The 25,978-nt window shown below is 40.9% G+C and overlaps 1 protein-coding gene across 1 annotated transcript; it reads right to left on the bottom strand.

Annotated features, from left to right (window-relative positions):
- Positions 1-25,238, bottom strand: DNAJB14 (DnaJ heat shock protein family (Hsp40) member B14). The gene is made up of 8 exons (XM_082052062.1): positions 24,950-25,238; positions 19,117-19,291; positions 10,957-11,102; positions 8,404-8,589; positions 7,921-8,015; positions 7,146-7,255; positions 5,711-5,883; positions 1-2,728 (listed from the first exon to the last, which is right to left on the bottom strand). Exons 1-8 carry the CDS (start codon positions 25,080-25,082, stop codon positions 2,604-2,606), a joined length of 1,143 nt encoding a protein of 380 aa, XP_081908188.1. The 5' UTR covers positions 25,083-25,238; the 3' UTR covers positions 1-2,603.
- Between the last annotated feature and the right edge of the window lie 740 nt (positions 25,239-25,978).

The following is a 25,978-nucleotide window of genomic DNA, read 5'->3' on the forward strand; positions in this document are numbered from 1 at the left end:
AGAACAACTGTTTAGGGGATCAATGACATTTCCTTAAAAACTCTATTCTTGCCCTCTCATTTTAAGCCTTTTACAGCATTCATTGCAGAATTATATTTAAAATGTATATAATTTAACCTTGGCGCTGCTGCCTATTTAAATGCATCTGCAACATTTTAGTGATTATGATGTTCAGCCTTTTCTTGGAAACTTGTAGAAGAATCAAGACCGTTTAATACAAACTTAATCGTGTTTAACATAAGCATAAACTTATTTTAACGATAACTTCACCTTCTGAAGAAAGGTCATCCGAGAAGGTTCAAGTGCTCCAACCTCTTCAATTAGCATCTTCCTCACAAGAACATTTGCACTGGACTTCCCAGCAGATTCTTTCAACGAAACCAGGGGAAACAATGACATTTTTGAAGAAAAAAAACCTTCAGACTATCCCAAGTATCAATCCCAAGGAGACAAAAACCCACGTGGAACATTAAAACAATGTTTTCAGGCCATATTTGGAGCAGGTTCATCTTTATACTACAGGAAATAATAACATTCTGCATCTCACTTTTAAACTCCTGGGATGTCTGTGTTGCCATAGGATGCAGCTATAACTGCGTTATTTGTTTGTAGAGATCCTGACAGCAGTTGAACCAACAGCTCCATTATACATTATACACCTTTTTTCTTCTTAACTAAAAGATGGCCTGCAAGCTCAGACTCATTTCTGAATGAGAAGGTCTATGTACTTGTGAAAGCCTTGGAATAATTCTCTTCTATCAAGAAGACACAGGAGTACCAATATGTACTTTGATAGTTTGCTTTCATTAGTATAATTACAATACATTCTGGACAGTTACAAAATCCAGGGAATCACGTTTTCTCCATAAATTTCTATTGCAAACTTCAAACAATCGGGTGCCTTTCCATCACTTCTTCACATTTTTCCCCGTGAGCTTTGTAAGGACACCCAGTACCGCAACCTGGTTTGGTTTGTTTCAATAGCTTTTAGCTCTGCATCATTCCCCAGGCTCTGATGTCCACCCTGAACGCTGGTTTAGCTGCTTGATTCTCGTGTTGCGCCAATTCAATCGAGGACAGTTCAGAAAATGTATGAATGCAAAATGATTTCTGGGTCACTTAAAGCATTTAGTGCATTTCTAAAGTCAAACCCTGCTCTAAATTAGAAGCAGTTCCAATGGAGTCAGTCAAGTATTTAAAATTTCAATTCAGGAGGAGAATTTGGCTTCACATAAACCCATAGTGTTGTTCAAAGACCGCAGTTTTCTCAAGCAAAAAAATACCGCTCGTATTACAAGCCGCCCGGCATTCTCAAACACAAGAAACATTCTCCTGGTAAAATGTACAAACATCAGCTACTGAACCTAAAAACATTTTTAACCCACTTTTGATTGAGTACATTGTACTCAGCCGCTTCAGAACACCTTTGCACCGGCAGGCGCGGCTACGTACCAGTTACGTGACCTCGCAGGTGCGTTTGCTCCTTCCTTGGAGATCAGTGCAGCAAAGTTCTGGTCCAGAGAAGCGCACACCCCCCAATACCGGACTGTGATACTGGAGGAGCACACTGCGAACTAGCAAAGCATTTAAACAGTTGGCAAAAAGGCACATAGTCCTTAGCAATATCTCCCTGTTCCGCTTATGGTGCCCATCGATTGGGACTTAGCTTGAAATAAGAAAAGAGTATGAAAATGGAAACATCTCAGCAAAACAAAAAATTAGGTTGCCTTTTCTTTGTTGAGCTTTAAGATTTTACTATTGCATGTTTTCCTCTACTTTTCCAGCAAAAATTAAGGAAGCTATGGATGCATGTCAGCCATACGTATGGACTTGCTACTACTGGAATACCAAACAGCAGAGCTGCTGTAAACTGTTTCAAGTACTAAAAGCAATGCATATAATGGTCTGTACAGCGTGTGCAAATATTTACTTTGAAAAGAGATCAGTGTAGTTCTTAGTCTTCTCAGCATTGCTTAGAAACGCTAAAAACTACAACAGCAAACTGCTACTCTACACCAGATCAATATACCCAAACAAATATTTAGGAATATATGCCGTTATATTTAAAAGTACCAAATTCCTCTAAGCTGGTAAACCTAGAAGATTTTACATAGAGATAAAATATTAAAAATTCTTATTCCAACTCCACACACTTGACATCTGAATAGGAGTGATGTAATCATACTATTTATTCCATCAGTGAGACAAAATGTTGTATGGAACTAAATTTCTGAGATTTTAAATAGAAAGTAATTTAACTCATATATACACAGTGTTCTTTCCACAGATATTTACATGGCAAATATGTTAGAGGAGAACCACTATGACTAAGTCTCTACAAGTATAGCATCCTTTCTGAGCTATTCTCTCTGCTGAAAGAATTCACAGAAGCTTTGAAGTAAAATCTAGACAATTAAAGTACCTATATTTCACAGTAGGTAAAGAAGCCATTAAATGATATTTCAGCATAAGGTTTCTGGAAACAGCTACACAGTAGAGTTTTACATCCACCCCTCTTCTCCAGCATTCATGGTGAAACTAAATCTCTTCTTAATTTACAAGAGATAAGGGCATATGTAAAGATATATGTCTATAATTGTAGTTCATCCTCCTCGATAGAGGCTGGTCAGCCGTTCTAGTTCTTTGCAGTTGTCCATGGCCATGGAGTCTGCTTTCTTTCGGAGACGGTCATCTCGATATACTTTTGCTGCATAAAGTAACTCTGATTCTTTAACGAACAAAAGAGAAAAGAGATTTTTCAGGTTAGAAACGCGATACTCCGCACATGATACATTCCTGCTCAGAGCTGTCCAAAACACCTCCGGCTTAATCCTCACCCTTTTTTCCTTCTGCTTATTCTAACTACCCACAGACAGCACCTAAACAGCACTGCTACAGCTTCCCCGTGCTGGATCTTCACTGTTTTTGAAGAGTAAAAGTGGTTACAGCTTTCCAGCACCCTCCTATTTCATACAGCAGCATCTGATTAAAAAAAACCCCAACCAAACAAAAAAACTTGTGCCAGACCTCATTAACAACACAAACACAGGCCACGCTCAGTGATCGTGCGTGTTATTGACGGCTCCAGCGCCTTGTTTGTGCCCAAAAATCCACTCTGAATGTTAAGCCCATTACTTCGACTCATGCTGCTTCAGACGGCTGCTGCTCAGAGGCATTAATAAAAGAGCTCTCTGTATTAAACTGGAGCTCAACAGCTTGACATTGCCGAACGTTTTAATTCTATGAAATATTTGTCAGCCCTTCAACTCAAAATGGATTAGCAAGGCATGCTTAAATGTCAGTCAGCACTGGAAAGATTGTGACTGTCAAGGAGATCAAACACACAACAGGTATTTTGAATCCTTAAACCCACAAAATCAGCTGTTTCTATAAATAGAGAAAAATCTATTAAGGGCCGCTTTCTCAAAATCGATGTGGGTAGTTTTCGCAACCTGATAAATTGCAAATAGCAAACAACAAGGCAGTCACCACCTTTGGGTTGTTTTTTTGCTTTATATCGGGGTGAAATGTTTCTCTAGTAATCACATTTTTCCCACTAAACATCTACATATGGAATCGTGGGCCTCTCTACGTTGTCCAGGACTCTGATCAGGCTTAAAGTAGTTCTATCAGGAATAAGTGCTGAAAAATGGGAAGGGTGTTCTTGCTCCTCTTTTCATCCCCAGGTAGAAATTACATATCAACTAAAAATTTTCAAAGGTATTCACACAGTAAATATGTTACAGGAGACACAAACGTAACATGTCAGTAAATCTAAGTGTAACCACTCAGTCAAAAAAGGCAAAATATCCTTCCAGATCTACACTCTGCTGAAAAAATGTATAAAGAATATGTGCTGTTTTATTGTGCTGGATTATATCTTGTCTTTCATTTTTTGTTAACAACCACAATCATTTTTGTAAACTGTTTTATTATAAGATTACTGATGATTCATCTTGCAGCTGAAAAATTAGGTATTGATTTCATTAATAGTAAAAATAAATATTCAAACTTTTCAAGAGGATCAAAGAACAACCTGGCTGGAAAAATACAAGTTTTTGTGTATTTGCTTATGAATTATACCCAAAAATTCTCTGATGCTTTTGCTCTATTTGAAAAATCTGGGGAAAACTATCCTGATAAATCTAGTACTCTTGGCAATAATCTCAGAGTTGTCTCCCAATGTACCGGTGTTTCTCTTGTGTATGTGTGACCAGCAGCACACGTTTCTGCCCACAGTTCTTTCCTGACACTATTCAGCACTCTTGTGCTTTCACACTGAATTTTAGGCTTCTGAAAGAAAATAGCTCCTTGTATAATATTAAATTAAACAGACGGTAAACTAAAAAAAAACCCAACAAACCTGTTTCTGAGGTCTGATAGAGCCAAAGTACCAGGCCCAGGGAGAACAATGATTCAGCATTAGCAAAAGACTAAGCACTGATTTACAGCTTATGCAGTTTTACAGGACATGCTGTGGAAAAGCGGTATTTGTATGTACAGTGGTCCAAGGCAGATTAGTTTTTTCCTTCTCCAGAAACACCTATGTAAGCTTTTTAGCTGAAATGGGTTAATGGGTTAAAGGGTTAAATGGGGTTAATAGCAGTTAATGTGGGTTAATGGGATTGAATGGGGTTAATGGGTCAAATGGGGATAATGGGGGGTAATGAGGATAATGGGGTTAATGGGTGAAATGGTGATAGTGAGATAGTGAGCCTCGGGGGGCAATGGGGCTGCCAAAGAGTGAGCCTTGGGGGGGGGCAATGGGGCTGCCAAAGAGTGAGCCTTGGGGGGGGGCAATGGGGCTGCCAAATAGTGAGCCTTCTGGGGGGGCAATGGGGCTGCCAAATAGTGAGCCTTGGAGGGCTATAGGGCTGCCAAATAGTGAGCTAATGGGGGGCTATGGGGCTGCCAAATAGTGAGCCTCGGGGGCTATGGGGCTGCCAAATAGTGAGCCTTGGGGGGGGGCAATGGGGCTGCCAAATAGTGAGCCTTGGGGGCAATGGGGCTGCCAAATAGTGAGCCTTAGGGGGGGGCAATGGGGCTGCCAAATAGTGAGCCTTGGGGGGCTATGGGGCTGCCAAATAGTGAGCCTTAGGGGGCTATGGGGCTGCCAAATCGTGAGCCTTGGGGGGCAATGGGGCTGCCAAATAGTGAGCTATAGGGGGCTATGGGGCTGCCAAATAGTGAGCCTTGGGGGGCAATGGGGCTGCCAGATAGTGAGCTATAGGGGGCTATGGGGCTGCCAAATAGTGAGCCTTGGGGGGCTATGGGGCTGACACAAAGTGAGCTATATGGGGCAATGGGGCTGCCAAATAGTGAGCCTTGGGGGGCTATGGGGCTGCCAAATAGTGAGCTATAGGGGGCTATGGGGCTGCCAAATAGTGAGCCACGAGAAAATAATGTAGAAGAGATTAGAATTCATAGCTTTCATCCTTAACTTAGAGCAATTTCTTTCTCATTACCAATTCACTGTAGTGTTCAGTTTTCTGAGAAGCAGGTTAAAATTGCTGATGATTTGCAGATGGTTTTTAGGTCACTGAGTAAAATACAGAAATTAAGTGACACTGGGGACACTTATAGAAGTGAGAAACAGTAGGGAACCCTACACTTGCTGTCTTATTCGGGTATTTGAATAATACAAGCACTTTGTTCTTTCCTGAATGAAGAATGCGTGCTTTCATGAAATTACACGTATTACCACACTTACTTTGTTGCCTCTCCTTCCAACAATTATTACGAATGTTGGACACATAATCCTCTTCCACACTCTTTTCCACCTTCTGTAACGAGGCTCCTTTGTATTCATTTCTAAAGTCTTTGTTGACATAATAAACGACGTGCAAGTTTTCTGTCTGCATTTTTATGGTCTGCCCTGTACTTCTGCAAAAAACAAGGGAGGGGGAAAGAGCGACTAAATATTTATTTGATTTTATTTTTACACTACAAATACACTTTTAAAAACATTGCTATTCCAGAGGAATGGCATATCACTGAATTTGCCATTTCAAGGCAAGTAATACAATGAATGGCTATATAATCTGACAGAGAATAGAATTACTACATTTACCTAAACGTTCAACTACTGCTGCTTAAACCTTTGATCTTGCAAAAAAACAACGAAAACCAAAAAACCAAACCAACACTTGTGTAAAACACTTGACTTGTTTCATACCTCTTTAGTTAAATATAAGCTTTGTTAATAGAAAATTACATTCAAACTCAACAGAAAGAAAAAGAGGTCACTATTCTGTAGCAACCCAATACTGGCATCTCCATTCTGAAGTGTTTTCTACCAGCCCTGGCAAATACGTTTTCCTGCTGGCATTCTGTGGATTGAATATCAAATATTGTGTGCAAACATTTTGGCAGAGAAGCGTTTATAAGCATCGTAACAGCTTAGTTGCAGAAGGGAAAACCATCACACTCTGGAAATAAAGAGCTCTGAAAAATAAGAGAGGAGAAAAGAAACCTTTCTGTTGGGGGGCTGAGAGCTCTGTAAGGAACTAAGGCCTTTTAAAGCAGTTGTGGTGAGTTGGTTAAGTCTACTTGCTAGTTGCATGCTTGATTAAAGTTATGTATTTCTCTCAAGAAAATAAGGTTTATATATCCTATTGTACAAACCAGGTGAGTCTCCCTAGTAGAATTCCGTGCTGAAAAATGAAGATAAACTATTTTACCATCACCTGGAAAGAAGCAAAGAACAGACAATTTCCGCAGCCCTCATCTAGTTCAAAACTTAAATAAGGATGAGAAAGTTGCTTTCAAATACTTCACTTCCTACAAGCACAGATGACTCCTAAAAGAATAACGAGGCTTAGCAGGTTTGAGGATTTTATTAAATATGCTGGACATGCAAACACTTTTACACTGCATGGACCCACTCCCTTGTATTAGAAGACCTTCCGAACTCCAGGTATCACTGACCTCTTTTCTCCACAACATTCTCACAGGATGCTCTTAGTACATAACTTTGAAGTTTTGTTATGCTTCATTTCTGCTCCATCTATACCTTTGCTCGCTTCCCTCGCTGTGGGAAATCAAGGACCAACTAATGGAAGCCTCTTTGAACACTTCGAAGTGGGAGAGGGTGATTCCAATATCCTGCCTTGTGTTTGAAGCTGATGTAATTGAGCATTACTTACGATCTTGGGTATAAGGCGTAAGGAGGGTTCGATACCATCAACTGGCTCAACAAGGAGACAAGGATCAACACAATAATAGGCATCAGCTGAATGAACATAGAGAAGCCTCCCTAAGGAACAAAACAGATTCAGATATTTCATAAAAAGCATCGGTAAACAGGTAAATTTGACAAGATTTAATGCTTAGCATGACTTTCTGCTTTAAGTGTCAAAAGCTGTTAGAAAAACTAAAGCCACAAAGCTGCCAACACTGTGATGTTATCTTAACTTTCCAACGCATACACAATATTCACGGAGTGCTCAGACCGCAGGAGCTGACAGGCTGGCATGCACCACAATCAAATTAATAACTGGATTCAGTTACATTAAACACCGTGATTTGGCCTCATCTATGCAGCGATACGTAATTATGCACAACTATATATAATTCATATATATGAATACTGAGCCTTAAGTACAATTTTTTCCTCAGCCCAAATGATTTTTAAACGCAGTCAAGGATTAGTGACGAGAACCAGTTGTCTATTTAGGCTAATACTACCAGTCACTAGTAAGCTAGTGATATACAACAATAGATTTACAAAACCAGGCTATTATAGTTTTGAATTTGCACGTCTATTTACCATCAGTAAGACCCGCCAAAGTTTAAGAATACGTAACTGGCAAGTCCAAATCCTCCTCTACAGCACAGAGCTCCTGGACAATCACATCACTGAAAGCGACTACCAGCAAATTTCACAATCCACAGTTTAAAGACAGTGGTGCTTAAACATACATCACCCCTCTCTTCTTCCCGCTCATGCCCGCTCTGATGGTGCTGATTAGGGTGACTGTAGCCAGCACGACCGTTAGAAAATGAATGTACACTACCTAAGGAAAGAAATATCCACATTTAAGTAACGTAAAAAAATATATTTAGAGGTCACTGTGGAAGCAACGACGTAAAGCATTTAACATTACTGCACAATGACACATAAAGTAACTCCACTTTAAGATATCTTACAATTTCAAAGTTGTTTAAACAAAATATTTAAGCTCCAAGACAACTGGTTTGTTGTTTCACATACTGCAGAATCACCACTCAAAGAACTGAGTTCACATTTTTGGGGTTTAGCAACACTTGGGGCAAAATAAACTGTGAGGCAGCTTGAAGAGTTGAGGCCCGAGGCAGGTTGGAGTAATTTTACTGTTTTATAATGTCACAAAGTCTGATGTTGCTCTGTGCGGTCCCACTGTAACCTGATGGTTATACCAATACCTGTTGGAAAGGCCCCTCCAAAAAACATGTTGAATAGATCCTCTGGAGTGATATCTGCCTCGCAGCCTCTGTGGAAGTTGAATCTGCCGTTGCTTGGGTGGCTGCAGGTCTGCTCTTCGCTGCCCGTCAGGTCGTACTGCTTTCGCTTTTCTGGGTTACTCAACACAGCATATGCGTGTCCGATCTCTGCAGCAAGGGATAAAATACAGCTCCCATAAATGAATGGTATGAATTCCAGTATGAAAATTGCAATTTCAAAGTCAAGAATAGGCAGCAAATTGTGTCCTTTACTGTTACATTACAGCAGTAACACTTGCTCTAGCAGTTTAGCTTAAAGACATCGTAAGACTCAGTAGGTTTTCTCTGGTTTCATTTACTAAGTGGTGACTTCAAATACATCAGCTTTATTGTCTAAAGGAGCATGAGCAATCCTCACTCAGTCAGTTCTTCATTAAACCTGTCCAGGTTTCCTTTTCTTCTCTCTCCTCCAGGCCCCTCCAACAAAAAGCTTCTTCAGCAGCCAACGCAAGGCACAGGGATTGTGTTTTTCAGCATCGAAAAGCCATCAGTCATCAAAATGTTGTGAAAAGTGCAACAGTATAAGCTCAACACGGGCAAATTAGGCTATGACTTCGCATAATTAAGGTTTTCAACATTATCCAATCTAAGAAAAAAATGTCAAGCCTTAGCTTTGTGCCTTTTAAGACGCCCTTAGAAATAATCATTAGCGATCTGAGTGGAGAAGAAAACACAAACGAAGCCTGGTAATTTGCACTGAGAGCATGATGTACACTACTGACACCAAATATTGCTAAAAAACCCTCTGTTACTCAGCACGAGGATAAAATTAGTAGTAAAAATTGAGATTTTTCCCAACAATTAAGAATTTAGAGAGACGTAAATCAGGCAAATGCGCATAAAGTGAAGACATCACACTGGTATGGTACGGTCAGCAATCTTTTTTGACTATCTGCTTTGGATTATGTGATGCCAATTCAAACCAGATTTGATTCAAATATAGTTTTCTTTAAATAAAGGACATAGAGAATGAAAAAAACCCACAAACTTCCCCAAAGTTTCAAATGAAAGATTTCTGATGAAGTTGGTCAAAGAGATTTCAAGAGATTAACAGTGATTATATTTGCACAAACTTTTAAATCCAAAAATATAACTTCTGGGAGAAAACTTAATACAACGGAAGAGTCCAAGGTAGCTTGAGATCTATATAAGTACCTTGCCTAACATCAAACTCAATTCTGTCTTCTAATGGGACCTTTCCTTAAAATAAAAATAATTGTTATGGAATACTATTATTATGAACCTCCTTTTCTCAGCTGGATGTTAGAAACTCATAAGACACCTTTAAAGGCAAACTAAATCATAAAATAAATTTAAAAAATATAAAAATTCAATAATTTCAAGGCAAGAAAAATGCTGAAGTTCATTAATTTTTAGCCAAAAAGATTCCCCTCCAAAATGTTCTGTTCGTTTACCCATCTGGCCAAGAGCCAGAAAATGAAATTAAGCTGAAGAAATCAAACTTGTACAAAGTGCTTGTGCTAAATAAAACATGAAATAGTAAGAAATTGACTTCTTACATGCTCAAGATTATTTAAAATGCTCTTAACAAAGAAGAATTATTCATAGCGCTGGAAATAATTTTGTAAGATTATCTTTTTTAGATAAAGCCATCACATAGCTGTGTTAAAACAATCATTAGCAATCAACTTTCCTGCTGTGTTCTATCTACTTTTCATCTGGAATTAGTGATATATTATTACAATTACCCCTTAAAATCAACAGACTTGCTCAGGACTTTTTTTTTTTTCCCCTTACCCAATTTAAGAGTTTTATCTGATTTATTTATGCATGAATACTTCTTTATTTATGCATGATCGTTTCTTGCAGATTCACCTCTTAATTCATCTGTATCTGAGATAAAGGGGCAGTTTTCTTTAAAAAGCTTTTCCTCAACAATTTTCCTTGTGCAGGGCTAAGCTGAGCAGCCTTAGATCAGGTCAAATCAGGCTGTAAATTTTACCTAAGAAATGGTCAAAGGCAACTATTAATAAGGCCGGGTTTGAAACCAAGTGGTTTTGTATGGAAAAAGGATTAAAGCCACACACATACAAGGAATTCTAAGGAAAAGGTAACGTAGCGTGGCACGTGATTCAGTAAAAACTGCATTCTGCTATCAAGTATTACTCTGGTTTTCTCAAGCTCAAGATAGTAAGATTCAATTGGCTACATTAAGTCAACAACAGTAATAAAATGCAGTTTGGTTTCACAGATTAAGTATTTGCTCCCTGTAACCGAAAATTACAGTTGATCCTCTGAAACTGAACCCTACTGCAAACCCCCGCATTATTTATACTTCTAGGTATATGTTAAGATAATAAAGGTCAAATATTCTATTGGATAAAAATGTCAGTTTAATATTAGCTACGAAGCACCACATTGTTGTAAAAAGACAAGTGATCAACGTGGATGAATTTCTTTTAATCTGACAAAGTTTAACCATAAAAGAAATTGTAAGTAAAACTAGTATTTTACTTTTAAAAGCCTCTGTTGCTCCAGGTGCGTGGTTTTTGTCTGGGTGGAATTTCAAAGCAAGTTTCCTATAGGCCTTCTTGAGGTCTTCTTCACCTGCATCCTTTGACACCCCAAGGACTTTGTAAAAGTTTTTACATTTCTTTATACTGCAAAAGAAAATGAAGCAAAATGTTGTCAACAAGAAGATGTAAAAGTAGCATGTTAGAACACAGCTGCAGATGAGGTAATACATTGTGCTGATGCAACACATTACATCTCTTGCTTTCAATACAAAATATATTTAAATTGCACTCTAGAAACAAAGAATGCAATTTTTCATAATAAACTCGCTATTAAGCACAATAAAATATTGTACTCAAAATTAGTTACTATATACATTTATTATATTTCTTCTACAGTAGAACTACTACAGTTGCAATAAAAGGTGTCAGTTTATGATTACTGTAGCATTTCCTCAGCCCCAATTCTATGAATATTGCTGTTAATAATACATAAAATGAAGATTCCAAATTTACTTCACAAATGCATCTTGGTATGCATGATACAAACCAAACACCAGCTCCCCTTCTCCATTAACACCATTTAAACATTGGCTTTTTAGGGAAATAAGGCAGGTGAGAACACCTCTGCTGCTGGGAGCACACCTGGAGCTTAACAAACCTTCTGTCAGCGTTTAGATAAATCCAGAGAAACAATAACAGCTCCAGCAATTACAGATTCACCTCAAATGTTCAATGTAGCAATTTTAAAAAGTCAGAAATATTCTTCCTCTCATCAGTCTCAGACAGGAAAAGCAAAATCTGGAAGTGAGGTAATAGTTGGGTAAGTTGTTCAATACTCAGAAGAGACAAAGAGCAGTTACAGGGGTGGAAAGAACATTAATTTTATGTGCACGGGAATGCTGACCAAACCAATAAATACACCTTAAAAAGAATTCAGAAACTTAGAAAAATAAGGCCGAATCACAACCTTGCATTGCAGAAATGAGGCACATTGATGCTGGGTGCATCCCAAAAGAAAAGGGCTGGTTTCAGCAAGAAACGGAATTACACCCATGAATACTTTAAAAGCTTTCTGTGAGTTTATTCACATGGCTGTAACTGTGTCCACGTTCTCTGAAATGCACAGATTTCTATGTAAATATGGGTTTAATGTTACAAAAACCATACACAGGGCAGCCAAGTGTCAAAAATAAAAAGGGGTAAGCGAGCTTTTGGCGTTTTCATGAAAGAAGAATGGGTACCCTGTAATTAGGGCAATGCTAACATGAAAAATACAACCCCACCATCGCCTGTGGTCCTTCACAGTTCACAGATTGATCAAATCCACTTGCATTTGAGGGATCCCTTTTCCTGTGTTCAAATAACACGAGCTTTTATGGAAGTCTCGGTGTAATGCTGAAGTGAATGCATGCAGGCAGCTGCCAACACAAACGTCCTGTGAAATAAATATAGCTCATTACATTGAAGCAACATTTAATAAGCTCCAGTTAGGAAACTGATAGAGCTAATTAAAAAGAACACAGTAAATCCATCATCAAGACAGAACGGAAAGAAAATACATGAAATATACTCTGAATACTGGAAAATTTTGTTTGTTAATTTGTACAATAAGAAATATAATTTGATAGTGTAAAAACCCCTTCATCCTTACCCTCAAGCACTGGATTAGTTATGAACTATATTAAGAACAGATAGCTGTATTTAAAAGTGTAACAGTATCAAACTAAGCTTTTATTTCAAGAAATTGCTATCTTGGCAGCCAATCTAAGGTCATCGCCAATAATTCAGCATCTGAATTATCTGTTTGTGGACCAGACTCCTCAGAACTTTAGTTGATATAAAATTAGGTAGTGAGTCATCCATGTTTAGCAAAGTTGTTATTTTGTTAGCATTAGAATCATAGTGTTAAATGTTTGTTCAAGTGTTTTTAAGCACTGTGCGTCCTCAACAACTTTTTTCCCCCAACAGCATATGGTCATTTCTCATGGAAGTAACAAACATGAAAAAAAAAGTTTACTTCTTTGCAGACCTGATATGCATTTATTTACAACTCTAAGATGCAGAATGGAAAATAAAAAATAAAAAAAAAAAAAAAAAGAAAGAAAAAAGAACAACCCAAGAAATGCCAATCTCTTCTTCTAACCCTCAAAAACTCACCCCAGAATTTGTTCCCATTGGCAACCAGTGAAAATCCCCCACTGGGAAGCCCTCACGGGAGAAGCGGGAATGGTGGGTATCAAGCAGAAGACATCCAAGTCAGCACATGACCCACCAGCTGGTGACACCAGGATCTGCTCAGAGACAGCGCATCAAATCAAAGCCACGTCCTGGTGGGGACATGCAGGGAGAAACCTGCCTGGTGGGCGCACAGCTCCTGTCCTCCAAAGGGACGAACGTCACCACACATCAGCTGTCCTGGACCTGGGCCACAAACAACCTCTTGCTGTTTCATAGAATCATTTCGGATGGAAGAGACCCTCGGTATCAGCAAGTCCAACCATATCCCAACTGAACTCCAGCACTAACCCATGTCCCTAAGAACCTCGTCTAAATGCCTTTTAAACCCCTCCAGGGATGGTGACTCCACCACTGCCCTGGGCAGCCTGTTCCAATGCCCGACAGCCCTTTCCACTAAGAATTTTTTCCTAATATCCAATTTAAACCTCCCCTGGTGCAACTTGAGGCCATTTCCTCTTGTCCCATCACTTGTCACTTGGGAGCAGAGCCCAACCCCTCCACGCTCCAACCTCCTTTCAGGCAGTTCAGACAGCGATCAGGTCTCCCCTCAGCTCCTGTTCTCCAGGCTGAACAGCCCCAGCTCCCTCAGCCGCTCCTCATCAGACATTTGTCAAGAAGCAAGCGTTCAGCCAAGGCATAACACATTTCTACTTCAGTCTTTGCTAGCAATTGCTTTGATAAACAAAATATTCTACAAACACACATTCCTGACTCTGTACGAAGCTGGGATTCAATATTCCAACCCCCCTCATACCCTGACCTGCTGCCCTAGGCTGAACAGCCAGTCTCTAACACAGAAGCCCCTGTGAATTTATGACGGTCACCCCTGGCTTCTACTCTCCCTCGCGTGTTCTTGTCAGGATGGGCACGCTCAGGGCTCGCTGCCTGCAGACCTGTAACCGATCCTTCAGATCATTTACACTGCCCTCCTTTCTTCTGCACAGGATCAATGCTGAGACACACAATCCCTGCTCGGTGTTCAGCCTTGTTGGCGTCTTCAGATCTCAACCCAAAGCAATGACTGAGCAGCAATGTGAACGTTAGTGACAAAGAGCTGAGCAGGAGGAACCTATGCTGGCTTCTGATCCCAGAGCCGAGCAGAAAAACACACTAAAACGCGCATCAATTTCTATGTAGGCTCAAGTTTCCAATGATGCTAAATGGCATCTTGCAGGTGAACTGGGAAACGTGCCAGTCACAGTTTGGATCACCTAAATGTGTTCTGCAAAAAGTGCTCTAGATTGGCAAGAGTTACAGTATTGTTGAAGAACTCAAGCTGGTACCAGCATACCCACAGTTTCTGAAACAAATGCACCAGAAATGTCAGGTCTCTGTTTTATGGATAGATTCAACAACACATTAGGGTTCTTGGTGTGGTACCTTGCTCTCGGGTGTACCTGGTCAGTTTGTTTCTCCTGTGTGTATTACATGAATTATTCACGGCTGTGTTCACATCAGCATACTGAAGCTTTCATTTCAGCTGTAAGAAGTGTGGATTAAAGACAGGAGCTTTCTGACTAAATCCACTGTATCTTCTGTGCCACTTTTCCATGACAGGTGCCATGACTGTGATTTCCACCTTGACTTTCTCAAGCATTCAACTGAATATTTCAACAGTTCACAGCAGTTCTATCAGCCTAATTAAAGGCACGTCCCCATTTCTTTGCCCCTTTTTTCTCCTCCGTTTTAGCACATGTGGACTGCTCTTAGTAGTCTACTTCCAGTTATTTATCTTCTTGAGACAGGGTTAAAGTAACGATATAACTTCTGCTGAATTTGCAGAAGTCTCAGCAGGAGGCCTGGAAAAATTAATGCAACTGACATTCCTTCTAGTTTGATCCATGAAATGTGTAGAGGCAAATTCTTGGTTTACTCCATCAATTCAAATCAAGCTGCTGATTATTCTTGACCACTACCGGACGACATTTAATCCTGCCTTGCAAGGTTGCTACAGACCTCATGCCTCTATTGGTTTGGTTCTAGCTCAGAGGCCTGAACACAAAATTCCGTTCTTGTGCTCCCTTCCTTGGGGCAGGCCCTGGAAAAGCAGTATTACACCACAGCGTTCATAAGGCAGCAATCCAAGTCCAGCCTGCTACCCATGATGGTGGTTACCTTTCAGATATCCAAAAGGTTATATAGAATTTATGCTATGCTTTATTTACTAAAGAGGTACATCAGACACCACATGAATTTTAAGATCATTTAAAGGGAGTCTGTGTAAAGTGTACAACCTATATCTCCAAAACTATTTTGTTTAATCACGTAGTAAACAACAGATAATACAGCCTTGACAGCATGAAAAGAAGTGGGAAAGATTAATACAAAGCAGGTAACTGATCCTTTTTTAATCTTAATTTCATGCCAATCCACAAAACCTTTCCAAAAGGTCTGCACACTTGGTATGAGAAGGCAGATATGACAAACAGAATTTGTTGGAAATTAAGAACTCTTTAACTATGATACTGATCAGCACTTCTTCAGTTATTTTAAGTGAACTAGAATTAAAAATAAAAAAGCTTAAATTTCCTTTCTTGTACAAATACTTCATTTATCTAGCAAGAAAATGCCAATAACCTACATCAAACAGTGAAGGAATTGCTTTAAAGCAAAGACCACAGAATCCCAAAAGCAAATTCACCATTTTTTGTCGTGCATATGATTCTTGTGCACTTATCTTAAGCTGACATTGCTCAAACAGCATTCAATTGCCTACAGACTACGAGGGCACTTGCTCTGAAGAGACCTAAGTCTACTGTGGGTCCTAACATAGATTTCTGCTGGTGTCCTGTCAATATCTGTGACACACAGGTCACCTGAAGCATTAAGGCAACTTGATCCAGCCTTTGCTGAAAAGATAAGCATAATTAAGAACAGGATGTATGCGCTACAGGTGGTATTTTCAAAGCATTTCCATTCAAAACTAACAAAGTGGTTTTTGATCTCTCAAGCTTCAAAGTGCCACACTGAAATAGCGCTGGTTCCCACAGAGCATCACCCAGCACTTATGCAATCGGTGGAAAGATATTGCATCTCCCACTTCTCCCTGTCGAGCAACTTGTTTGCAAGCTCATGTAATGCTCAACACAAGTGTTATGGTAGCTTGCTAGTGATCACTGTCCCCTGTGTACATGGAAAAAATAAACAGCACAGAGGTGTTGTTTGTACTCAGACCTACCCGCATTACTAGAGTAACCTCGATGAAATTAATGCGGTTAAATTAGTTGTAGCGCTCCAAGTGTGTCTTCACTACGCTTCTTAAATCTGTGGTCAGAAGCAAATTCAAGACAGCTGGACAACTCCAGGAATACTCATGAGTGATCCAAGTCAGAGACCTCTGAGTCAGCCCAACCGCTCACTAGAGCTTATAAAAAAGGGTTGGAAATGGCATGTGTAGTTAGATCAGAAATGTTTTCTCTCAGTCTATATTCAATTACTAATATAGAACCAAAAACTCCTAGAGGGAAGAATACCTGAGGATAATGACCACCTTTCAAATCATAAGCATACAAAGCAACTTAGTCTGACAGAGTCAAATTCATTGTAAGGCTCAGAATGGATTAAAAGCTGTCACTTTTGCTGCCTTGCCATCTAGAAATTTCTTCCCTTATAGGAAAAGAAATCTATTTAAAACCACTGCTTTTCACACAGTATTTCCTTAACCAACTCAAAGGCCTGAAAACCATTCCAGTGTGGTATGGCAGAAGCATATGGTGGTGACAAGCTTTACTCTCTGAAGAATTCCCTCCCCAGAGGGTGCGTTTCATTTAATCGGAAAAGCCTGAAGCAGTAACACATGCAGCCCGTCGTATTTCCAACTACAAAGCTCATTCTCACTGTGGTTTAAACACTGAATATGTAATATTTTTCCATTAAGTTTTAGCCCACTGTTTGTATTATATTTAATCCTATTCTCCTTGGCAAGGCGCATGTGCTTTTAATTCCTAACTGCACATTTTCTAAGTAGCGTGTTGATGTCACTAACTGACATCACGACGAACTTCACAAAAGTTCCAATAAGAACTGGGGACTTGTGCTGATTACTGCACATCTAACCCAAAATTCAGTCTCTCCAAAGGTTTATAAACCGATATACCAAAGGACTGCAGAATCACTCAAGCTAAAGTCAAGATATTAACAGCTGGTTTTCTAAATGGTGTGTAAATTACAAACAAATAAGCAATTGTAATAGCCTGCATAACAATCCATATTTGCAAAAATGTGGGTACTTTTTAAAAACTCAAATTTTGTACCCACAAAGCAGATCATTGAAATAGGTACTAAGAAGCACTGTCGCATTGAGTTTATCCTTAATATGCAACTTCCATGAATAACCCTAATTCTGTTTCTGATCTCAACAAACTGGATTAATTTTATAATATCTGGTATCTAGTGAATTCCTTCAAGGAAGCAACACCCCATACCAGGAAAGCATACCATGGAGAAAAGTTGGCTCTACAACATCATTTTACTCATGAGAAAAGTAGGCAACACGACTTTCTGGTAAAAGAAGAACAACAACAACAAAGAACTTGCAGGGAGCCTGATGTGAAAGCAGACTGCGGCTCGGAATGGCACGTCACGGGCGAGCAAACACTGGCACTCATACAAACCTGCCTTATATAGCAGCTTTCTGGGAATGCATTACATGTCTTAATTCGATCTAAGCCTCGTTTTACAGAGGACTTCTTTCTGGATATTTTGTCTCACACAAGCGTGCACACACATTTTGCGTTCGCTTCAACAGCTAATACTTCAAGGTGGCGAAAAAATGTACACGCTTATTCAGGTTTTACTTCAGATATATCACAAAGGGCAATAACGTTAAGCAGAGATGATGGCAAATGACAAGCTCTACTAAATAACACCATGGAAAGGATAACCGTGTCAGAGATGCTGCTGTCTACCTGCCTGAATGCAGAGCTGCTGTATCAACACAGAAAAGCTGCTTTTTCCTCACTGTTAGCACAGATGAACAGATTACTCAAGTTCAGGAAAGGATCCCAAGATAATATGAACAGTAACGAATATTTCACACAAGAAAAACCCCACACAATTTTCTGTTTGGCACAACAGTTCACCCATCCTACACAACCGAGGAGACGAGGATCTCTTGAGTTCCACTTCTTTGAGCTCCCTTGAAAATATTTGGGCTAGGTTTATCTGAAGATGCGGGCAGATTTTGAGGTGTGCAGTTTTAAAGTGGCTGTATTCATATTTCTTTAGCAGAAATCAGGGCACATACCAAACAATATTTTTCTCACTCCTTCAGCCCAATAGTTTGTAATGATAACATAAGAGTTTCTCGCCTCAAAAGGACATTTTTATCCATCTTTGTTTCTTTTTGCACATCCTCCTTTTCCTGATATTACCCCATCTTAATACTACCATGCTGCACGAAGTCCAGACAGAGTTTTAACGCAACTTAGACTATGTGCTTTGGTGCTTCTCAGATACCTGTATGTCTAGAATGAAATAATTTTAACGTTGGTCTAAGACCAGCCTGTACAGCAAGATTAGCTTGAAAATAACTTCAGGAGTAAGCATGTAAACTCAGATTTCACAAATACAAAAATATTTCAGAAAAGAAATACTGTCCTGCAAGTTGTGCTGCAGAATTTTCACCACTTCTTCTATTTAAAAGAAGATGTACTTAATAATTATTTTTGAGTACTTTATTTTTAAACCACCGAGGTTACTTTATATAAAGCCGAATATCCTTGTTCTAGCAGAAGGCGACAGTCTCATAGTGTGCTTAAACACAGCATAACTCTCCTCCTCCTTGCAGTCACAGCTCAGTACAAATAAGCCCTCTCAGCTAACCTTGAATTTTCCGTTGCTTCTTTAGTTGCCAGAGCTGAAAGCATAAGCACATGATACACAGAACAAAAAGCAGTGATGTATTTAAGCAAGTCCATACCTGAATACTCCTTCCATTTGGTCTTTGGTGTAGCCTTTTCCACTTTCACCTGCAGCAGATGCATTGCTCTCCTTCGTGCTATTGGGCTTACTTTGATCATTGCTACTGGCTGGTTTTCGGCAGTAAGCGCCTCCCCCAGCAGTACTTCCATTCTTCATAATAGCTTCCAACAAAACTATAAAACAACAGTATATCATAGTATCATTATAGGCATTAGCGATTAAGTTGGGGCTCGCAAGTGTTTTAAATGGGAGCACCACATTGTAAAAGACTATCTGCTACCTTCTCCTTCCCTGTTGAGCGCCGCTTTGTAACACAAATGTTTCTGAAGCCAGCCTAGAAACTCCTTCTCGTGGCAAAACAACGGAAAAACGTTTCAAAATTAGTGGCTGGACTCCCCTCCATCTCTGCCAACGTAATTTAATACTGGAGAGAATTTGTCCGGGTCCTTCATTTCTACATAATTTTTAGAGGCACTGAATCCATTCTTTGGGGTGAAAACATCAGAATACCCGAATAAGCAACTGTAAATAGAAAATAAGAACTGAACTAACACTCTAAAGAACCTACAAATTATTCCATACGGAGACGCAGCACTTTTAGGTTGCTACAGTACATCACTATTTGCAACCTGAGCCATTAGTGGACACAAACTGATGCTCTATACCCCTTGCAGGCAACACCAGTTGAAATTCAAACTGCTGTTAAACGTCACAGATAAGTCAGGACCAGCCAACTACACCCAACTCTGGAGACTTGGATATTGAAAACCAGCAGGCGTTCGCTAGATCTTGAAAGCATCTTTCCTTCCATGTTCCAACGAATCTCAAAGTTAGCAGTTTTAATACAGCATCAAACACTCATTTGTATTTTTCTTTGGGGATATAGGCCTGTATTTTGGGGTATGTGTCTTACTGATAAATAAGAAACAGTACCATTCTATCTTAAGAGACTGCACACGAAGCATAATGTGGATCAAAGATTATTAAATAGTCTATCCTTCCTGAAGAGAGATCCCTCTGGAGCAAGGTGGCAAAATACACAGGCCAAATTTGCTTCATAAACAACTGAGAGTTACCATCTGCATTAAAAAATGCCTGAATAAGGACTCCCAAAGAAAAATGTCCCACTCACTGTGAAAGCATGTTACAGTTTACTGATAAAAAACCACATTTTATTCTAGAAGTTAGTGAGATGCAGCCTGAAAGTTCTTCTCCTAAATGTAATTTTAAAATGTCTCCTCTGACTATCGTGGTTTCCTGCAGAGCAGCAGAAAACCAGGATCCTACACATCACATCTCACAGAAGCACAGGCAAGAAAAGAAAGCGGAGCTTTGTTTAAGAGGAGAAGAACCACTTCCCTAAGATGCGCTTCTTAAAAACCCTCCAGTATTTGCTTTTACTTATTAATTCACTTATTACCCGCCGACCACAGCAGTCTGAAGTGCTGCAGATGAAAAGCTACACTCGGCCTGAACAAGAAAGTCATGAGACTTCAGTGCTGGTCCCGTGCTCGCGCCTGCCTCGGCAAGATTCCCCAGTTGATCAGACCAGGCTTTTTACTGCAGAAACAAAGAAAAGGCTAACATTTAGTCACTGGGATGTACACCGAGGGGATGTTTTCACCACAAATGAAGCTCCTGAAAACAGGAGAGCTTCTAGTTGCATTATGGGTTACAGCTGAAGCACATCCAAGTATTTGCAACAGTTTATTCTGATGTTATCCATTATGGCATTTAAAGTTCTGAGGTAAATGAAGTATTAACTCCGACAAGGTGACTGTGTGTGCAGGCTAAGAACTGAGCAAGAACAGGGATATGAACAGACAGTGCCCTCAGAATGAAGCATTTTCAGTGTGAACGTGCTCCAGACAAGTGATAACAGAAACCAAAATTACTCCTTTTCTGTTCTGTGACATTAGATATTTAACCACAGTATCATGTGGGATCCTATCAAACATGTGACTCTGACTTCTCCTCTAGAAATGCTTACTTGACAGTTTTGCAAATCCTGCTCTAGAAATTCCACATCCCTGCACTAAAGCTTGTGCAAAATCAGTAGTAGCAATAATGGTAGAAACACAGGTATAGGCAACAATTCACATTTTTTCCACCCAGTGTCTCGTTTACAGCAAGCTTAGCTGGGAAGTCTTTTAATGAATTGGTTTGGCTGCACTATACTGTTAAATTACTACTTCCTAATCACCTTCCGAGACCTCCTGTCCCCGTAACAGAGCTGCACTGCTGAGAAGACAGGGCAGGACGCTTGCAAAAAATAAATTCAAATCCGTAAGTGTTAACTTCTTAAGATAGCAAGACACAGCACATACAAACGTGCTATCGTTCTGTGTTGAAAAAGAAAACCATATAAAGGCTCAGGGGCCATTGTTTTTTTTTCAAATAAAAGATCCAGTTCAGGTATTCAGAAAGAGCTCTGACTCTTCCATGAACTGCTGGTGCTAAAACCAGCTGTTAGAACTGTAGTAAAGAAAACTTTACCTGTTCATCTAGGTATTTAAAATAGCACATACAGGAACCAAAGACTAATGTTGTTAGGAGGTAAGACAATGGATGTTATCTCCAAATGTGTCCAAAGGCTCTCTTGTGTGCATTGTTAACCTGCTGATGAATGAAAGATCCTTGCAGTGCATTTAATTCCATTATGCATTGAACATGACCCCACTTTCACTAATGGAAGAACTGCTGAATTCGGAATTCACACCGGCATGACACCCTAAAAACTAAGCTCATGTACTACTGAAAAGCTTGGTTTTACAGGCAGCATCATAAATAATGCAAGAAATTCTTAAGAAACACTGAAAAATAAAATTGTCCTTAACGTCATTTTCTGCCTTGAATATCAGAAAGAACAGCACCTAATTTTTAAACTGAGATCTTGGTCATTTGTTATCTTTAAATCCACACTTACAAATCCTTTCCAGACAAGCCATTAGCTTCCATTCAGTCGCAAGATGAATCATTAGGAGAAATCACAATCAAACGATATTTTGAACAGCTGAATTGTAAAGCTATCTTCTAGCAAAGAATGACGTCAGCATGAACGCTGCTGCTATGAAGTCATTAGCCAAGTGTCATTAAATAAGCACCGACCTCACATTTCACACTAGTAAAGCCTTAAAACAGCAATGCTGCAGTCAGCGTATTTCAGGCTGAAGCTTTGTTTAGCAAAACTAAACTTCACTGATGACTGAACTAGTACTGAATGCACTTCAAATGCAAATATCGCCAACACCAAACCACACATAGTATTGTGTTCGAGACAATAGCTAAAACCTGCTCGCAATCCGCTATAACATCAGGAGGAAGAAGCTCCCATCAGTAGAAGACTGAGTGCTACCGTTCTCATTGCTTTTATCACTAATGGAACATCATTTGTGAAACGGTGGGCAATTGTTCCCAAAATGATAACAAAGATACAACCTATGAAGCATCCCTGACTTCAGTGACAAATAGATACAAACTACCTTCTAATCCATGCCCTGAAGAGAAAAATAAGCAAGCACAGTGACAACTAGGGCTGCACCACATTGTCCTACCACCATATAAAACAAACACATTATGGCTGTAAAATAAGAATTTGTGTCAGAACCAAGAGAGCTCACAAAACCTTAACTGTTTCCTTCTCTTGGGTATGTGCTATGACATATTTTTAATTATCTAATGAATTACTGTTGTGTGGGTTTGTTTTTTTTTCAAGTGTACCCCTCACTTTCGATCTAAAAGACTACAATGACATGCTGAAGCAGTCATTTCATTTGTTCTTCAGTGTAAAATTCCAGTTCTAATTTATCGCACACCTTACAGTTCCTGTCCTGGAAACAGGACATTCTGTGTCCTTGCAACTTACTACACTTTTAATGGGGCTATTTAAGTGGCTCAAGCTTAAAGAAAAAAATAATCAGTGAGTTGGTGTTGTTTTGGGAGGAAATGGGAAGAATTAAAAAGAATTACCAACCTCCACAGCTATAAAACTGAAGTACGGAAACATTAGGAGTTACCTGAGTCTCCTAATTTTTAAGTACCTAGTTCAAATCAGGCCTAGGGCCTGATTTTTTTCAGTGGTACTAGGGCATCTCCAATTCTCATTAGCTTCAGATGGAGCTTTGACTGCCCACCAGTTCCACAAATCAGGCCCTTGTTTCAAGCTGAACACCTGAAAAATGAAGCACAAACTATTAGCCGCCACTGACAGAAACCAAGCGAAGTGACTTACTTAACATCGCAAAGCAATTCTGTGAAGGATTTAGTTTCAGTACACAATTCCCCAGATCACAGTCCACTACCACGCCACCGTTTTTTTCGTGGTATCTGTACCTCATTTGTGACATACTTTGCTAATCTCCACAGTGAATAAAACAAGTGTCCTACAGACAATAGCCTAATTAGCCATCTATTTCTTGCACTGAGTTCTTCACAATGGTGGTTATGTAGTAGCAGTCCTACTTAAGAAGAAAAAAACAAAACAAAACCACTCAAAACATAAATCAGATGGAGACTTTTTTCCTGAGAGCTACTATAACTTATTATCAAGATGTAAGACCAATAAGTTACGTGAAGCAGACAAAACTATTCACTCTCTTTGGTGGAAGAAGATTAATTTAAACCCTCACCTTTCCTGCCTATTGACCAACACAGCTTCCAAAAAGCTGAAAGTATTTTCATTCATGTCATCTTCTTAAGCGAGAAAAATTTCGAGGGATATGGCAAATTTCTGCTCGTTTTTACTTCAGAGAGGTATGCAGCGTGGCAAGAAAACAAACAGTGCCACATTCTTGATCCAAAGCAGTGGTTATTTTCCAGGTGATTTACCAGCAACATCCATCCTGTCTTGCAGAAGGAAAAACTAAAACCACCCAAAAAACTATAAAGAAAAGCACTGATGAGGCCTTTGCTCATTGTTTGCATATAAAGTCAGGAAATAAGAGAGGGCAGAAAATGTTCGCCAAATCGGCTCACCTGACTTAAAGGCTTCACTATAGAATAGAATGGAGCAGAGACCACTTCCAGTCAGGATTTCACCCCAAAGTCACTTTCCCGAAATGGTAAACAAGTCACTGATGTGTCCAAAGGTATTTTGAGATGCCTTGTGACACAGACTCCAAGACGGGTAACAGCTCTACCTTACTATTGTTTCTTTTAAAAAAATCACTTGTAAACACCTTATGCTACAAAGATGCTAATTATTTTTCAAGTCTTAATACAGAAGTGTCCGCAGAGCTGATTAAGTCATAAGAGGAGCCACCAATCCCATTTTCTCCAGGCAACTTAAACCTGTGTGCAATTCTTACATGGCTACTGTACAACCCAATGGGGAACGAAGCTGAATAAACCCACACCACAAGAAAGTTGAGGATCAAGGTGCTGCCCAGTTTGAAGCAGCTCTTACCACAAGCTGTGAGCGAGAGGTAATTCAGAGTGACAGAAAAGAAGCCAACCCAGCATGGCGTGTGCTGCTGTTAATCGGGTCTAAGCCTAGTCTGTTAGGCTACGCTTACAGTGATGGCTAAAGGGGAGGAATTGAGGCGAGGAGCTGGGAAACCCTCTGGTAAGGCAGGACACAATCCCAACCCCAACCCCACCGCCACAGCCACAGTGACACTGAGTCCCCCGCACCCTACTCGCCCCTCCTGGGCCTTTTTCCCCGCCGACCCCGCACAGCGCCGGGGACCCCGGGCCGGGCCGGGGGCAGCGCGGAGGACGCGCCGCTGGGTCCCCTCAGCGCCTCATCCCGGGTAACGGCCGCCCCGGGGGGACACCCCCAGCGGGAAGGGGAGGAGGGGCGGCCGCGGGGTGCGGGAGGGGCCGGGCTTCACCTCGGGCCGTGTCGGTCGGGTAGAGCTTCTGGGCCTTGCCGAGGAAGCGCAGGGCACGGTCGCGGTTCCCGGCCTCCAGCGCCTCCCGCGCGATGCCGATGCACTTCTCGGCCTCGTCCCGGTTCCCCTCCATGGGCTTCTCCTTCCGCCGCCTCCGCCCGCCGCAGCGCAGGGAGAAGGGGCCTGAAGCCAGAGCGGAGCCGGGCGGGGCGGAGAGCGGAGAGCAGCGGGCAGGAGGGCGGGCGGGGGCTCCGCTCACTCCGCAGGGCTCATCCCGCTCCGCTCCGCGCCGCCGCTACCGCAGCCCCGGCAGCCAGCCCGGCCCGCCGCCTGCTTCCGGGCACCGCCGCGCATGCGCCGCCGCCCGCCCCGGGGCTCCGGCGGCTGCCCCGGAAAGGGGCCGTGCCGGGCTGGTCCCGGCCCGGAGCCGCCGCGGTGGAAAAGTACCGGGCGAGCGGGCGCCGCCGGGTGCGAGCGCTGCACTGCGGGCGGGGAGCGCCGCGCCGCCCGGCCTCCCTGCGGGCCGGGCACGGGGGGAGCAGCCCACGCGTTGTCACTTGCAACGGTGCTTCGAGGTATTTGTCAGCACCTTTTAACCACTCACTACAATTAGCAACATCGGGCAAAGAAGGCGTTGCTGGGAGGAAAGCACGCAGGTGCTGCCCCAGTGCAGTTAATACGGGTCTAACCGACACCTCTGATCTAGGTTCCCTGCATCAATCCCACCTTTTCTAAGAGGTTAGTAAATTCTTTCACTAATAGGATGATTCTTTATTTAGTGTCTTTGCAACATACTTACTAGATTCTAACTTCTGATGCTTCTTCAAATTGCTATAAGTATCACCAGTACTCTGGCAACACCACAAGAAACACCTTGTCATTATACAGACCAGTATCCCTAAAACTAATATTCCCACTAAGCTGCAAATAAACATTGTAGCCAAGCTAGGTTGGGAAGCCAGGAAGTGGGCCTTTCCCATACATTTGAGAATTGCCATGATGTATTATCTTGAGTAACTAGAGGAAGGA

This window comes from Streptopelia decaocto (genome assembly GCF_964273445.1).
Source record: "Streptopelia decaocto genome assembly, chromosome: 4".
NCBI classification, from domain to species: Eukaryota; Metazoa; Chordata; class Aves; order Columbiformes; family Columbidae; genus Streptopelia; species Streptopelia decaocto.

Bases quoted from the DNA above. Each gene is read 5' to 3' on its own strand.
- DNAJB14 (XM_082052062.1), bottom strand. From the start codon at position 25,082: ATGGAGGGGAACCGGGACGAGGCCGAGAAGTGCATCGGCATCGCGCGG. The intron at 19,292-24,949 runs GTGAAGCCCGGC...GTTGTTTTATAG, and splicing joins CCCGACCGACACGGCCCGAG to TTTTGTTGGAAGCTATTATG. The intron at 11,103-19,116 runs GTATGGACTTGC...TTTCTTTTGCAG, and splicing joins CAAATGGAAGGAGTATTCAG to TATAAAGAAATGTAAAAACT.